General features: G+C 43.1%; 1 protein-coding gene across 1 annotated transcript in view; it reads left to right on the top strand.

Annotated features, from left to right (window-relative positions):
* Window positions 1-17140, top strand: part of LOC136631771 (interleukin-20 receptor subunit alpha-like) — a 46516-nt gene that overhangs the window by 11299 nt on the left and 18077 nt on the right. Inside the window, exons 2-4 of the mRNA XM_066606107.1 lie at window positions 3786-3878; window positions 14233-14347; window positions 16093-16268. Of these exons, the coding sequence (XP_066462204.1) occupies window positions 3786-3878; window positions 14233-14347; window positions 16093-16268 (384 nt within the window). The remainder of the gene's footprint in view (window positions 1-3785; window positions 3879-14232; window positions 14348-16092; window positions 16269-17140) is intronic.

A 17140-nucleotide genomic window follows, 5' to 3' on the forward strand; every position in this document is an offset into this window, starting at 1 on the left:
GGAGGTAGCAGCGGGACCCGTCCAAGTTACTGCTGGAGGGGTTTCACGGGGTAAACCTAGTCCACGGTTTACCTTAACTCCTTGTCACTCGTGATGCCATCGTTCCTTTCTCTGCGGTGAATCCAGAAGTTGGGAAATAAAAAGCAAGGAGGCCCGGGTGGATTGGGCTCACGACACACATCAGGCAATCGCTCAGCCTCTTCCATCCTGGGGATCCTCGTAGGACAAGGCACAATTTGTCTTATTCACTAAAAAGCTTTCTCTTCCCCAGACACCAACTTAGACTCTTCCAAGTCTCAGCCTCAGGCTTAGACTGACTTAGACACTTAGACTCTCTCTCTCCTAGACTGCATTCTTGCCAAATACATATATATATATATATATATATATATATATATATATCATGATCACGTGACCCACAACAAGATACATTTTCCAGACATGACCCATACATTAACCCATTCAGTGCTACAGAGGTGCAATCACATGAAATTCACACACATAGAAGACACTGACATTACAATTGCACAAGACAAACACATTCATATTTATGGAGGGCCCCATTAACTCTGGGCCACTACACATGCTTCAGTGACTTTGATTCTTTACTTGAACAGAGGCATAGAGTTTTGTGGTTATGGTCTTAAATAGGCGGTCAGCATTGGTCACAGCATAACCTACACAAGAGGTGTTCTTGGGACCACAATATATGGTCCACAGTGCAGCATCCGAGGAGTGGACACTAGCCTAGGGGACAGCAGGTTGTAGCAAAGTTTAGCTTAACACCTAACACATCAAGAAAATGCTTTGCTGTTTAAATAGCTTTGTTGTGACTTTGTTGTGTTAACCACTTAGAGACAAAGCCTGTTTGCGCCTTAATGGACAACTAATTTTTCAGTTTTTGTTTCGTTGCATTTTAGGAGCAATAATCTTTAAAACTTTTCAGTCGATACAGCCATATGAAGGCTTGCTTTTTGCGGGACAAGTGATATTTTTAAATGGCATTATTTTTGAATACATATTGTGTTGTATAACATTTATAAAACATTTTTTTAGGTGGATGGGGGGAAAAAAGAAATTCTGCCATTTGTTTTTTGGACTTCATTTTTACGGCGTTCAGTGTGGAAAATAAATAATATGATAACATTATTTTCAGGCTCAGCATGATTCCGGCAACACTGAGTTTATACAAGTTCTTTATGTTTTGCTATTATTGTACACAAAAAACACTTTTTTTGTTTAAAAGATTTGCTTTTGTGTCTCTGCATTCCAAGAGCCATAGCATTTTTGTATTTCTATCGACCGAGCTCTATGAGGACTTTTTTTTTGCAGGATGAACCCTAGTCTTCATTTATCCAATTTTTGGGAATATATAATATTTTGATTTCTTTTATTACATTTTTTTCTAGAAGCAATATTGACAAAATCTGCAATTCTAGAATGTTTTTTATTTTTAATGGTGTTCACTAGAGATGAGCGAGCATACTCGTCCGAGCTTGATGCTCGTTCGAGTATTAGGGTGCTCGAGATGCTCATTACTCGAGACGACCACCACACGGTACTCGTCTCGATTAAACGAGCACTGACCATTGAATTCAATGGAGCCGGCAATACAGCCGGCTCCATTGAAAGCAATGGCCTGCCGGCGAGCGCAGGATGAATTGTCGGGAAGGGCTTAAATATATAAACCCTTCCCTGCAATTCATCCAGAAATGTGTAAAAATATATATATATATACTCACCTTGTCCCGGCAGAACGATGTTAGCCCATTGAATTCAATGGAGCCGGCAATACAGCAGACTCCATTAAAAGCAATGGGCTGCCGGCGATCGCGGGATGAATTGTTGGGAAGGGGTTAAATATATAAGCCCTTCCCTGCAATTCATCCAGAAATGTGTAAAAATAAAAAATATATATATACTCACCTGGTCCCGGCAGACGGAGTTCAGCGCGGTCAGCGGCAGTCCTCCTGAACTGCTCTGAACAGCTGTGAGTAGTATTCAGCAGCCGGGGATTTAAAATCCCCGCCTGCTGAATGAGCTGCCTCTAATTGGTCACAGCCTGACCAATCAGAGGCAGATTCCACTCACACACCCATTCATGAATTTATGAATGGGTGTGTGACTGCTGCCTCTGATTGGCTCAGCGGGACCAATCAGATGAGAGTCACCCCCTAACACTTTTCTTTTTTTTGTCAGCGATGCTGAGAAAGGGCTTTTTTTTTTGACGGATGAGTTTTTAATGGTACCATTTGTTGATACAGGCAAAGTTTTGGTAACTTTCTTTTCCATTTTTTATAAGGCAGGTTAGGCAAAATTAGCTGATTTTGCCATGTTTATTTTTATTTTTGTTCTCATGACATGCACTGTGGGGGTCAAATAATAAACTATTTTCTCTGGGTCATTACGAATGTCTGATTTTTATTTATTTACATATTAAAGCGGTAAAGGTGGGGTTCTGGAGTTTTTATTATTTTTTTATACATTTTTAATTTTTAATTTTTGTCCTACTAGAGAACTTGAATATCACCATATTTTATTATTCTTCAAATACTCTTCTATACTTTAATATAGCAGTGTATTAGAAAGCCTATGAAGGCCACCATAGCTGGCAGACCCAGAGGCAAACTGAAATGGCGTTGACCTGATCTGGAGGGTGAAAAAAGGCAAACCAGCATGTGTAGCTAACTTTGGTGATGTTGTCATGCTCATATAAACTGCTTTGAAGTTACCCCTCTGCCTGCAAAATCCAGCACAGCAACCCCACTCTGGTCCTGGTGGTTTCTTTGTTACATCTGATTTCATCGGAACTCAGGTGACTGCTGTAGCCAGAGGCTGAAGCATCACATTCCTGATCTCCTGGCATCATGGCGCTCAGAAGGGTGTGAGCACAGATGTCAGTAGAATGAGGGGTGACACTGCAGTCTCTGATTGGCTGCAGCAGTCACCTGACTTCGGTAACAACAAATGCCAGGAGCACAGCGAGGATGCAGCGCTGAATCGCGGTGGTGGAGGATAAGTAATACTCACTTCGTTATTTTACTACAGTTAACCATATTGAAGGGATGTTCTCTGGTAACTAGATCGCCCCTTTGAGAAGTGAAGCTGCGTCGAGAGCCATTTCATCAATCAGATGAGTTTACCAAAGGTTTCATCATAGAAATATGTACAGCCAATTGTTGTCTGTGTCATAATGTGGCAGAAACTCAACAGGATGCCACGACCGTGTGTCGAATTTGGAGACAGTGGTCTGTGTGTTGATTTTCCTATCATTTCAAGCATTTCTTTATGGCATTTTCTCTATGATATTAATTGGGGGTACTAGGATGCTATCTATATTGCCACATTTACTGTTTCCCACAATCATGATGGTGCTATTTATTGTGTGACACTGTGGTCGTTGCTATCTCTTCTGCACTAATTATTATGGGGCATTTTGAGTACACTTTCTAGATGACATTGTTTGTTGCAAGTTATTTTACCGACGCTAGCTAATTGGTGCTATTTATTTTGGAGAAATTTTGGGGAACACTATCTATGTGACATGATTATGAGGCACTTTCTCTATGGCACTATTTACGGGGTGTGGACTAACTCTGAAATTCACTTTATTATAGGACTATTAGAATTTGTTTAATTTCGGGTTAGGGGGTTTGAACATTTAAATCTGAATTTAGTTTGGGGTTTGATCTGGGATTTTTTTGTTTCCCTGGTCTCGTTTTACATTTTCTGTCTATTAACCTAATAGTGTGTGTGCTACCATTAACTGTTTTTTCGACCCCTAGATTTTATTGCTGGGAGCCACGTGTCACAGTCTGAAAAAGAAAATGGCACATCAGTTTGGACTGCAGTACAAAGTGAGAGAGAGCCTGAAAATAGTGAGTACGGATGGCTTTAGTGTTATACACCTGTGATACTCCTACTCAGCTTACAAATCTTATTAGATAACAGGAATTGGAAGAGGATGATAAATCATGGCCCTTGGAGTTGGCTGCTAAGTTAAAACTTCCCCCTTTGGAAGTCATTTGTTTGCCCCTCCCTCCTAACTATAAAATCAGCTCCTCACCTCCATCAGGAGCTATTCAGCACATTCCAATGAATACATGACCAAAGACATAGTCCTGGACACATGTGAAGAGTGGCGGAGCCCTCATGAACATACGGGACTGTGCTCTGAGTTTGTTATTCTAAGGTTTGGTTCTTGTGTTTTCCTTACAGATGGAGTTTGGGAAAGGAATTTAATGTTTTTATTATGTCTATTCTACTTTGTGATGGGGACAAAATGTATTGTGGAGTGCCCTAGTTCTCAGGTATGTTAGTTGACCACAATATATCATTGGGGAATAACAGCCCCAGGCATCATAATTGGAGGAGAAATTCCTGGCAGGCAATCTCAACCAGCATGAGACTGCAAGGACATGGATGCACTGTGTTGCTCACATGGAAGCGGTGGCAAACCCATATAGTAGTGGGGTTTAGTTTTCCTGCCCAAGAAGAGAAGTCAGCACTGGTGTAACTATAGGGGATGCGGTTGCACCGAAGCTCAGGAGCTTAAGGGGGTTCATAAGGCTCTCTTCTCCATGTAGGGAGCTCAGTACTATGAATAAAGCATTGTAGTTGGGGGCCCTGTTATAGGTTTTGCATTGCGGCCCAGGAGCTTCAAGTTATGCCTCTGGTAGTGGGAAAGTGTTGTGATGCAGCAACCCAAAAGGGTTAGCTGTCGGGCATATGCCCTTGCTATGTGCACCTTTCCCTCAGGATGTAGGATGGACATAATGATTGAGTGATAGTACGCAGAGTACCATTGGTGTAGCAAATGGGTCAGGAAAAGGAATCTGACTGAGAAGTGAGTCTGCAACAGTTAGGGGCCAATCAGTCAGGATTGTGACCCAAATTAAAGGCTATGATTGTACAACAGTTAGGGAGAGAGTGAGACCACCAATGCAGGCAACTGGAACACAACTAATCTCTGGCACTATTATTTTTGGGGTACTACCTGGCACTATTATTCTCAGGGCTCTCTGCTTTGTTCTGACAGCATTCAATGTAATTTTTAACATAAAGTACACAGTTCTCAGAAAGAGCCGTAGTACAACAGATTTAAAGGGGCTTTGTATTGCATTGCTAAAACTAACCCCATGCCACTTCATAATGATATTTATGGTCACATGCTCTGTCTGAAAGATAGCTTCTATAAGAAAAATGACAGAGACAGTGGAGTGCTTATTTGCAGCTGGAGCATTATATAGTTAAAGAAAAAACAACTAGGTACAATGTTGATTTCACAATAGACCAGTATGTTCTCTAGAATGCAGGTTCACACACACATCCTGTTTCAGTGGTTTCACGCATAACTCAGATAACCAAGTTGAAAGACCTAAAGACACTCATCGTATTTCTACTCATCTTCTATATACACAATATCTATGTTACGTCCGCTTGGCGCACGAAAGCGCTACTCCACAGAACTGACGCAAGTGTGTCCATTTAAAACCTGCAAACACTCTCATCAAATAATAAATAGAAAGTCTTTCCCTAAATATGTAAGGAACGAGGGGTAGGGCCCTGCCTACCATGGCAGACTGATTGGGTCGTTGGTGCGGGCCTGCACTTGTTCCTGAGACCTAACTATCCCTGATTAGGGAGCTGGAGAGATGCACTAAAACAGACACACAGGACACAACACTGTACTAACACACAAAACACAGAACAGGACTTGACATATGGAACATGTTTGGCAACAAGCACAGACATATCAAACACGTCTGTGTTCACACCAAACATTAAATAGATAGTGCGTACACAGGAACCCCACCCAGAGCTCACATGCAAGCAGAGGCAATACACCGCAAGTCTAAGTGTCCTAATACCAGGGGGATAGACAGATAGCCACCGTGCTGACATAGGGAACAGTGTCAGGCATCAACCATTCGACACACAAACGAGACATAAGACGTCTGGAGGCCACACCTGTCAGGGAAAGGGAAGAGGGGTTCTGCATATGATACAGACAAGGACTACAGGTGTCCAAACCGTCTTTAGGGAAGCAGAGAGACACTAACAGATAGCCATGCAAACACCAGCTCCGGGTGGGCACAAAACAGTGATATCCAAGCAGTAAAATGACCAGCATCAACTACTGAGAGATGCTGGTCTTTATATGCTGCAGAGTAAAGGGGACTGGCTGACGGAGAATACCACACCCAGCCAGCTCAATTAACCCCTACCTGTGAAGGTGTGCTCCTGGAACCCAGTAGTACAACAGATCCCAGCAGCACAACCTAACAATCTAAGCAAGCAGATATGATACGATTGTAGAACGCTAGATAAATGAAGATAACCTAATGCTAATGCTACATAGCAGTGTCATGCAACACAACATATAAAATAATGGAGAATTTCAAAGCGATGTTACATGTAACCTCCTTGATGACAACATTGTAAAGTGTAAGCAATGCAAAGGCAACACTTTTTTTTTGCTTTAATGTAATACAGTTCCCCTTTACAACACAGCCATGATATCTTACAGAGCGGCTCCATGCCTGAAGACACATAGAGGAGTGTCCGTAGAAGGGGATCTTACAATGATGTCCACATGCTGTTGCTAGACAACCCCTTTAAACAGCATGTACATTAACATGTTATTTAAAACCTCATTATTTATCAATAAAATAAGCCGCAATTATAAAGGGATAAATCTCTCACTAGCGCAACATAGCAGCCATGTCGGTATTATAAAAACCTGAAGACTGTGCACATAAATGTTTATATAGATAAGAAATATTACCACTTCAGTAATGAATTAGAACGAACAAGCATACACTAATAGAAGTAATATATCTCCCGACTCGCTGACAACTGTTAACAGCACCACAACCTAGTTTATGGTGCTGTATGGAGGTGACAGGCTCCCATTAAACATGGTTCACTTCCACATTATCCGGCTTTGGTGCTGATCAAAAGCTTATTTTACGCCCGCTATGTCAAAAGCTCTATGGTCACAGCCCCGATGCCCTTCAGCAATCCCACTGATTCAGACCCTCTAATAGTCACAACATTAGTGAAACTTAGCTCAACCCTGCATTTCTTCAGGGGGTTGATGCACACAGCATGGGCGAACACACATGATGGCTTCAGTAATCACTGTCCCTTCTTCATGTCTGTACCATTTCACTTTTTATGGCTTATTGTTGCGCTTACTGTTAATTATATTCACTGCCACTTGAGTCTTTTCCAGGCAGGAGGTCACTTTCCTAAATAGATTACTAATGCTTACAGGAGTACATGCAACACTGCTATGCCCTTGTGCCCTCACATAGCCTTAACATCCCATTGCGTTCCTAACCAATATAGTATTGAAGCTGTAACTCACCAGCACCATATTGGTCAGGACAAGGATTACCAAATCTTCTGCTAGCCAGTGGACATACAGGTCCTCACCGTGAAACAGGTGCGATGGACAAAATACAGTTTTATCAAATTGTATCAGCTCTTCTTCCATAACCACACAACCTTAGGCCTCATTTCCATGGGTGTTTGGTAAAATGCTGTGGGTCTCCTTGCAGTATTTTACTGGTGTTTGTTTTATTTTAAAATTTATTTCCCACTGTTTTTCATAGCGGGGTTGCGTTTAAAATCGGCACCAAACACAATGTATTGCGTATATACAGTGTTTTGCATAAGCTGCCAATACAAAAGTATAGGGTTCACGCTGCATGGTACGCCGAGAAATAGAGCTTGCTGCAACCTGTTTCTCACACATATCTATAGGCAGTGTCTATACTCTCATGTGCATGGATCAATGAAAGTCCATTGACTTTCATTGACTTCATTCACCGCATATTATGGGGCTGTGCATCGCACAAGTAATACGCAGTGAAAACATTGCCCATAGACATCAGCCTATATAAAGATGAAACCCTACACTAAACAGAGTTTCCTCTCTTGGGCCTAGGTCTCCAGTATTAACTCAAGGCCGGCTATATTCTGCTCTAATCAGAAACAGCAATAAAAAGCATAGGTTTTCTTTTGCAGCCATCTTTTTTTTCTGTACCAATGTGTCTTAAAGGGGTTGTCCCTCGGCGAAATCAAAAATTTTTTTTTTCTACATACCCCCACATTGTGCCCCGTTAAAAACAATCCCTTTGTTATTTAAAAAAAAACTGCTTACCTGCATCCCTGTTCGGGCAGTTTCTTCTTTTCTTCTTTTAAAGATGGCCGCCGGTCCTTTCCCAAGGATGCACCGCGGTTTTCTCCCATGGTGCACCGCGGGTCTTCTCCCATGGTACACCGTGGATTATCTTCTCCTGTCTTGCGTTCCACTGCCGATTACAGCCTTCTAATTGGCTGATCGGCACCACGTGACGGAGGTGGAGCTACAATGACGATGCGCAGACCAGCTCTCCGGCGCGAGCATGCCGGAGCGGCCCCAGTCAACACAGCAGAAGACCGGACAGCGCAAGTGCGTCTAAAGAAGCCAGAAGATGCAGAAATTAGTGGGATCCATGGAGACGGGGACGCCAGCAACGGAGTGGGTAAGTGTATAACTTCTGTATGGCTCATATTTAATGCACGATGTATATTACAAAGTGCATTAATATGGCCATACAGAAGTGTATAACCCCACTTGATTTCACGGGACAACCCCTTTAACATTTTGTCTATACAGCTTTTATAAAGAGCTACAATAACTGTCTAAGAGCATATTGCACCAACGATTTGATCTGAGATCAGCGGGTTTGTAGCTCCGGGTCTTACAGTCAGGTAGGAACTATCAAAGGTTGATCCAGGGATTATTCTGATTGCTATTATGGAGTCGGGAAGGAATTTTCCCCCAAATGGGCTAATTGGCTTCTGCCTCTTGGGGTTTTTGCCTTACTCTGGATCAACTAGAGGGTGGAAATAGGCTGAACTAGATGGACATTGTCTTCATTCAGCCTAACATACTATGTTACTATCAAGTAGAAAAATGTTGCACCAACACAGTTTAGTGATCGGGATTCTAATCTAGGTTCAATTAAAGGCTCAAACTTGTTGATCTAACTTCAACTGGCGAAATTGAAGATGGCAGAATGGACTAATAGGCTTTTCCTGGGTGGTGAAATTATACCCATGTTTTTTTTAAACTCGTTTTATTGAAAATTAAATAACATAGAGAAACTTACAATCGCAGGTAGGTGCAGCACGTAGATAATACACATCACTGTATAATTAGGTTGGTATAGAGGTCCAGTCAATGCAGTACAACATAAATAACACAATAATTCTGTAAAGCCTGATCAGGTACACAGAAGCCAAATCTCCGAGGCCACAGGTCCCGCTCCAGAACGTGTATCCACTAGGGAGCACGTCTGAGCTCCAGAATAGATGAAGACATTAATTGTGGTGGATATAACGTGAGGGGGGATTCACACCACAGACTCCACGCTTTATCAAACTTCTCAGGACACTTACGTCCCTTGTAGACTATATAATTATATGGCACCACCGAATTGACCAGCTTCCTCCACATTGAGAGTGAGGAGTTCTTACGATCCATCCACTGCAATGCAATCGTTTTTCTAGCAAGGAACAATGATTCCCTCAGAAAAATCTTTTTATGGTGTTGCCAGCTTTCTTCATCTAATATTCCAAATAAGCAGATCTCTGGGCTCGGTGGAACAGGGACTTCCACAAGTTCAGAGAGGAAACCTGTGACCTCCCCCCAGAAACTTTCAATAACAGGACACTCCCACATCATATGCCAAAAATCGGAATATTCGCAGGAACACCTAATGCAGTTTGTAGACTGTATTCTGCCCATTTTGTACAATCTCGCTGGAGTGAGATAGCACTGATACACTATATACAGCTGGATCATTTTATTATTGGCTGCTGGGGATACATATAGAGGAGATTCCAGGAGCTCTTGGAATGTATCGTCTGTTAGTGTCGGTATCAGTGTCCTCCATTTTATTAGGGCAGAGGGTATATCTTGAGAGGCTCGTATTGAGATAAGGTGGGAGTATAGTGCTGATATGAGGCCCTGGGGGCCTTGGGAGCAAAGGATGCCTATTAAGGGGTAATGAGAAATAGCAGGTCTGGGTGGCGGGAACTGCGCCTCTAAAGCGTGTCTGATCTGGAGAAATCTATAGAAATGGGAACGGGGTAGATCATATTTATTTTGTAGCTGCTCAAATGAGGACAGGGTGTTCTGTGGATAGAGGTCTGCCAGGGTCCGGATGCCATATTGTTCCCAAATGTGGGCGTCCTCCAGTCGGAGTAATTCTGGAAGCCCATGATTACGCCAAAGGGGAGTGTCAGCTATTATGTCCATAAAACTGTCAATTGACTTGGCCTGCCGCCAGACCTGAGAGGCCAACCTATGAATTGGTAGCATTTTGCCTGTTAGGGTAGAAGGAGATTCCAGCAGGGGCCACAATCTAGGGATTTTAAGATAATGTGCCAGATGCGCCTCAGAGTTGGGGAGAGGGTCATCACTCAGCCAGCTTCTCAAGTGAATTAGCTGGCTTGCCACATAGTAAATGAACAAATCTGGCAGGGCAGCGCCCGCGTCTTGCTTCGGCCTCTGAAGCGTAGAGATTCGTAGTTTGGGGCGGGAATTTCCCCAAATAAAGGAAGACATCAGGGACTGCATGGATTTAAAGAAGCGGGGCGGGATATGCAACGACACATGCTGCATTATGTATAGGCACTTTGGTAATACTATTAGTTTGATAAGATTGATTCGCCCCGCTACCGAGAGCGGTAGGGAGCCCCATATTTTAAACTTAGACTTGTATAAATCTATTAGGGGGTATACATTTAGCTCTAGAGACTTTCCCACATCATTGGTTATCTGTAACCCCAGGTATTTAAACTGGTTTGAGATCCGGAGGCCGCAAAGTGAGTCAATATCGCCCAAACGACTCCCACTAGAAACAGGCATCAGGGCCGATTTAGTCCAGTTGATTTGAAGGCCCGAGAATTCACCAAAAGTATTAATAAGATTTATCACATGGGGGAGGGTTGCCTCAGGGTCCGCCAAGAAAAGCAAGAGATCATCGGCATATAAAGCCACTCGATCTTCCCTATCCCCCACTGTGACGCCCCTGTATAACTGGGTTTCTCGTAGAATCATTTTCAACGGCTCAATGGCAAGGGCAAATAGTATGGGGGAGAGGGGACACCCCTGTCTAGTTCCTCTATGTAGTCGGAAGTAGGGAGAACAGGATCCATTAATGGAAATAGCTGCTAGGGGGGATTTGTACAGAAGAGTGATCCAGCATATAAAAGTCTCGCCGAAGCCAAATCTCTGTAAAACCTGGAAGAGAAAGGGCCATTCAATGGAATCGAATGCCTTTGCTGCATCTAAGGAGGCCAAGGCCCAATCCTCTTCTCTGGCCGCCCCTATCTGCGTCACCACTTGGGCCCTCCTCAAATTCTCTCTAGTGGATTTTCCGGGCATAAATCCAGTTTGATCCAGGTGGATTAAATCCAGTATTATGGTATTGAGACGATTAGCCAGCATTTTAGTTAGGAGTTTGTAATCAGTATTAAGTAGGGAAATTGGCCTGTAGGAACCACAGTCTAGGGGATCTTTATCCGGTTTTAGAATTAATACTATTGTTGCTTCGTAGAAGGATGGAGGGAGATCTCCGTTCTCATAGGCCGCATTGTATGTTGCAAGTAATGTAGGGAGCAGTATGTCTTGGTATTTGGCATATACCTCAATTGGAATGCCATCAGGGCCTGGCGATCTACCGTTGGACATTCCCGAAAGCGCTTCCGTTAATTCAGTCAGGGTAAAGGGCGCATCTATAAATGCTTGTTGGTCCTGTGTGAGTGTCGGGAATGTAGGTTTATTTAGGAAATTGTTCAGGGTGTCCTGAGAATGGTGGAATTTGGTGTTGTACAACTCAGTGTAGAACTGTTGAAATCGCATCCCAATCTGATCCCTGTCAATAAGGACTTCTCCGGAATCAGATTTGATACGTAGTATAGAGGGAGACGCTGAATTCTGATGGACTAGCAGAGCCAGCATGCTGCTGGATTGATTACCTTGTTCATAATATTTTTGCTTAGCAAAGAAAGTGGACCTACGGGCCTTCTCCTGCAGATATAGGAGATATTGTCTTCCCTGACTCAACCACCTTGTTCTATTGTCATCTGAGGGGTCTGCGACATAAGTCGCTTCCAATTTGGAATATTCGGATGCCATCTCCTGCTCACATCGGGAAGTATTGCGTTTAATAAATGATATAGAGGAGCGTAGGCAGCCTCTGAGAAAGGCCTTAAGGGTCTCCCAGAGTAGTGCCGGGTCAGTATCAGGGCTATTTATTTCAAGAAAGGTGGCAAGCTGGTCGGGAATACGATCGTGTAGGTCAAATAGACTTTGCCAGAAGGGATGTATTCTCCAACCATGTCTATTAGTCTTACTATTTGCTATAGCAAATTCAGCACAAAGGGGAGAATGGTCCGACACACCCCTAGGAAGGTATTGTACTTTCGCTACTGTTGAACAAGCACGGGCGTTACCGAAAATGTAATCAATGCGTGACAGAGAGTTGCTGCCGGCTGAGTGGCACAAGAACTCCCGATCCGCTAGATGTTTAGCTCTCCAAACCTCCTGCCAGCCCACCTCCTGAGTAAATGTAGTTAGTGTTGTAGGGTGTGGGTTAATAGAAATGGGCAGAGTAGTGCTAAATTTATCTAATGTTGTGTCAAGCAACATGTTAAAATCACCCATACAGACAACAGCAGCGTTTGGGAACTGAGCCGCAAACTGGGGCGCCTGATGAAGGATAGTCAGGTTCGCCGGCGGCGGCAGGTAGACCCCAAGGATAACATATGGATTTGACTCAACCCAGGCCTGTATAAAGACATATCTCCCCTCAGGGTCTCTCAGGGTCCGACCAGGCTCCCATCTAAGTCGCTTGTGTATCAGGATGGATACTCCCCTGGAGTATGAAGTGTGGGTAGCGTGGATGGACCACTGGACCCAGGGCTTACGCAACCATGATATAGACTCTGGAGTCAGATGGGTCTCCTGGAGACATATAATATGCGGGTTACAGCGCCTCACCTGTGAGAAAACCATAGAGCGTTTTCTGGGAGAGCCCAGCCCCCGGACATTCCAGGACAGCATAGTGAAATTAGACATTTATTTTATACTATACATGTAGTGGTAGGATAATCCCTAAGTTAAAGGGGGTAGACCCCCAGTAGTGGCCCAGGAGCATCCCAACCTCTGCACATCCCCTCCAATCACACATCCATACATTGTGCTGCACCAATCCTTGCAAAACTTGAACAAAAACATAACTAAACATTATAAACCAAACTTGAAGTTGCATGTGTGCCCGATTACTTAGAATGAGGAGAGCATTGGTATTTAGTTCATGCAACATAGTAAATATAGGGGGAGAGAGTGCACCTTTCAGATGGCAATATATAGGGCACAATCTCACATTTCGCACCAAGCATAAGGTCCGTGGATCCCGGAAAGACATATATAACCGTTATAATGATAATTCCCTGAGGCGTGGGAGAAGAAGTCCCAAAAGGAATTATACCCATGTTTGCTGCTGGTAGTAGTCCTGTTTTTACTATCGCTATGAATGCTGGGAAGATCACCTGACTACAGTGATCAATCAACATGCACTAAAAATTTTGTCTAGGCAAAAGCTTTGATTGTAGACCAAGTCAACTTGATTTTGCAAATCTTAGATCAAAAAGTGTTGGTGCAATATTTTTTCTTAAACTGAGTTCAACAGCTGATCGCAGTCTAACTCAACCTGGATCAACAGCATGTCTGGGGCAACTAGTCTTAAATGGTTGCAAGCCACAAACAATCCCTTCATAGTCTGCTTCTATGGTAATATTTCCTTCTGTTCCCTAATTCTTTCTTACATACTGTACACGAGGCAGGTTAGCAAGACATAGCGAGAAGATGGAAGGGAGTTTGACTACAGAATCAGACACACAGGTTTTGGTGATGGTCTGTTGCCACGAAGATGCAAAGTTCTACAAAGTAGATGTCAAATTCAAAAAAAGGAGAATTTTAATTTTATCATTTTCAAATTCACAATTTTTTTTAATTTTAGATACATTAAAGCATTCTTGACATGGACTTTTATGTCAAATGGTACATTAAGATAAGTTCCATGAGCATTGTACTGTGCATAATATCACATCGTAACTCTGCAAAAATAAAATTGCGTTCACCTCACTTGCTTCTCCGTTTCCTTGCAGTAAATGATTCATACAACTTACAAGTTAAATTCTCATCCAGGAACTTTAAAAATATCCTTACCTGGTCAACAACAAATAAAAAAGAAGGAATTCGTTACAATGTAATGTACAAATTGTGAGTTATACTTTATCTTTTTTTGATAATATATATTTCAATTTTAAACATTTGAAAAGGATGGGATAACCATGTTATTCTTGCCACATTTAAAGTGTGTGGGGGGGGGGGAGAGTTTCCTGTGGCATGTACAGCCTGCTGTGGCAAGGGATTTGCTATACAACTCAGACAAGGTGCTTGCATGAAACTATTAGCAGCTATTGCCTGTGCTTTCACATAGAGCCAGGAGGGGTAACATCTCTCCTTAAGGACAGTGAGGAGACTTATAAGGCCATCCATGCTCTTCTGGATATAATGCAAATAAGGAAGATGGAACAATATCTCTGCAGTGCCACCTATTGGATAGCAGCATTCCTGCAAATCAGTGCTTGACCCTTTATACAGGTCTGTAGAGCAATGATTGGAAATTGCAAGCCAAGCCAGAATTCATACACAGACAGCTGTTTCAGAATGTTTGCCCCTCATCATTGTGCAGTAGGATCCTGGCTGGGTAGTGAGAGGCCTGTGATGTAGGTTGGGAAGGGTAACATCTCTCCTTAGAAAGAGCATCAAGAGGGTGAGTGAGGAGACTTACAAAGCCATCCATAGATCTCTCACTAGCCAAGCCAAGATCCTACTGCACACTGATGAGGGACAAAAACCCGAAACAGCTGTCTGTGTATGGATTGTGGCTTGGTTTTTAATTCCCAATCATTGTTCTTCAGACCTGTATAAAGGGTCAAGCATTGATTTGAAGTAATGGTGCCACCCAATAGGTGGCGCTGCAGAGATATTGTTCCATCTTCCTTATTCAAGTAGAGCCTAGCACTGAAATTGATGATATATCTGTCAAAATGCTGCTTTACCTCAATCTAGAAGTGTATAACTAGAAGAAGTGTTCATCCTGAAGGACAGAGTACACCGCTAGTGCTGCACAATATTGCATTACATATATAGGAGTTGCAGTAAACATTTTAGCAGTTATAGTACTTGAAATATCTCTAATAACCTTAAAGGGGTTGTCCCGCGCCGATACGGGTTTTTTTTTTTCAAACCCCCCCCCCCCCCCCCCCCGTTCGGCGTGAGACAACCCCGATGCAGGGACCTAAAGAAAAATCCGCACAGCGCTTACCTGAATCACCGCGCTCCGGTGACTTCTTACTTACCGGCTAAAGATGGCCGCCGGCATCTTCTCCCTCGGTGGACCGCAGGGCTTCTGTGCGGTCCATTGCCGATTCCAGCCTCCTGATTGGCTGGAATCGGCACGTGACGGGGCGGAGCTACACGGAGCCCCATTGAGATAAGAAGAAGACCCGGACTGCGCAAGCGCGGCTAATTTGGCCATTAGACGGCGAAAATTAGTCGGCTCCATGGAAACGAGGACGCTAGCAACGGAGCAGGTAAGTGAAAAACTTCTTATAACTTCTGTATGGCTCATAATTAATGCACAATGTACATTACAAAGTGCATTAATATGGCCATACAGAAGTGTATAGACCCACTTGCTGCCGCGGGACAACCCCTTTAATCTTACTTAGAACCACAATAATTCGGTATGTTAATTAGGAAGCATTTAAGAGATTTATACTCAAAAAGTATGACATTGCTGATAGTGACCCTGTCTCATGATAAGAAGAAAAAAGCAACTGAACAACCTCAATACGACTTGATTATTTTTGGAACAATTTTTTTTCCCCATCACTATGATTTTGTTTCCTTGCCTCTACCTACTGAGTTTTCTCTAATTTTGTTTCTTTGACTCATAGATATGGGAACAACTCCTGGATTAAGAAAGCAGAATGCACAAATATCACTCAGAACTGGTGTGACCTAACAAATGAAACAAGCTTTTATGAAGAACAATATTATGGCATGGTCAATATCAGTAACGAAGTCCCTGAAATATCGAAACAGTCAGATAAATTTGACCCATTAAGTGACAGTGAGTACAATATGTACATCTTATCTGATCTTATCTATATAAAATCTTGTAGGGGTAGACACAGACAGCAAAATGCACCTGTGCAAGAATAATATATAGACCCTTTGGTTTTCAAAAAATTGGGTTTCTGGTAGCAGACAGCATCCAAAACTTAGTTGTATTAGAACTTTTTTGCTTGCTGGGTAGATGACAGATGCAAGCGTCCAAGATAGCTTATGTTTCTTTCACAATGACTGAGGAAGAGGCCTAAGCAGTCTTGAAAGTCTATAGCCGAATGCCCACGGCCATATTTGCACTGCAGGATCTGGAGGGGGCATCCGCCTCCGGATCCAGCAGCAAGTCCTGCCCATAGCATGCTATGGAAAATTACTTTTACCTGCCCACAAGCAGAAATCAAAAGCGATTTTCCGCTCGCAGGAGGAAAATGGCTGCATGCTCTTTTCTGTACGGATTTCCACCTGGATGGCTTCCATTGAAGTCAATGGAAGCTGTAAGTCCTGCGGCACTTCCACAGTGAGCACTGCAGGAGTATCGCAGAAATCCATGTCATGACAGAGAGCTGGCTGGCACATCCGCAGCACAGAGGCCGAGGCACCGGCCAGGTATGCAGGGGTCACCAACTGGGCACAGGGTCTGATTCCGCTGCAAGACTTCACAGTTGGAATCTGACCCAGCCGTGAGCATAAAGCCTACATCTGTTATTGACTCAACCACCAATAAAGGTGTCATAAAACTACAGTTCTTGTCTCTAAACATGGCTAACACAGCATGGCACTATACTATTGTAGTCTCTTATGTGCAGTATAATAGGCATCATCTGTAAGACTGGATTCTCATAGAGGCTTTAGAAGGTGCTTTTTTCCTAGAATTTT

Source organism: Eleutherodactylus coqui, chromosome 1, assembly GCF_035609145.1.
Source record: "Eleutherodactylus coqui strain aEleCoq1 chromosome 1, aEleCoq1.hap1, whole genome shotgun sequence".
NCBI classification, from domain to species: domain Eukaryota; kingdom Metazoa; phylum Chordata; class Amphibia; order Anura; family Eleutherodactylidae; genus Eleutherodactylus; species Eleutherodactylus coqui.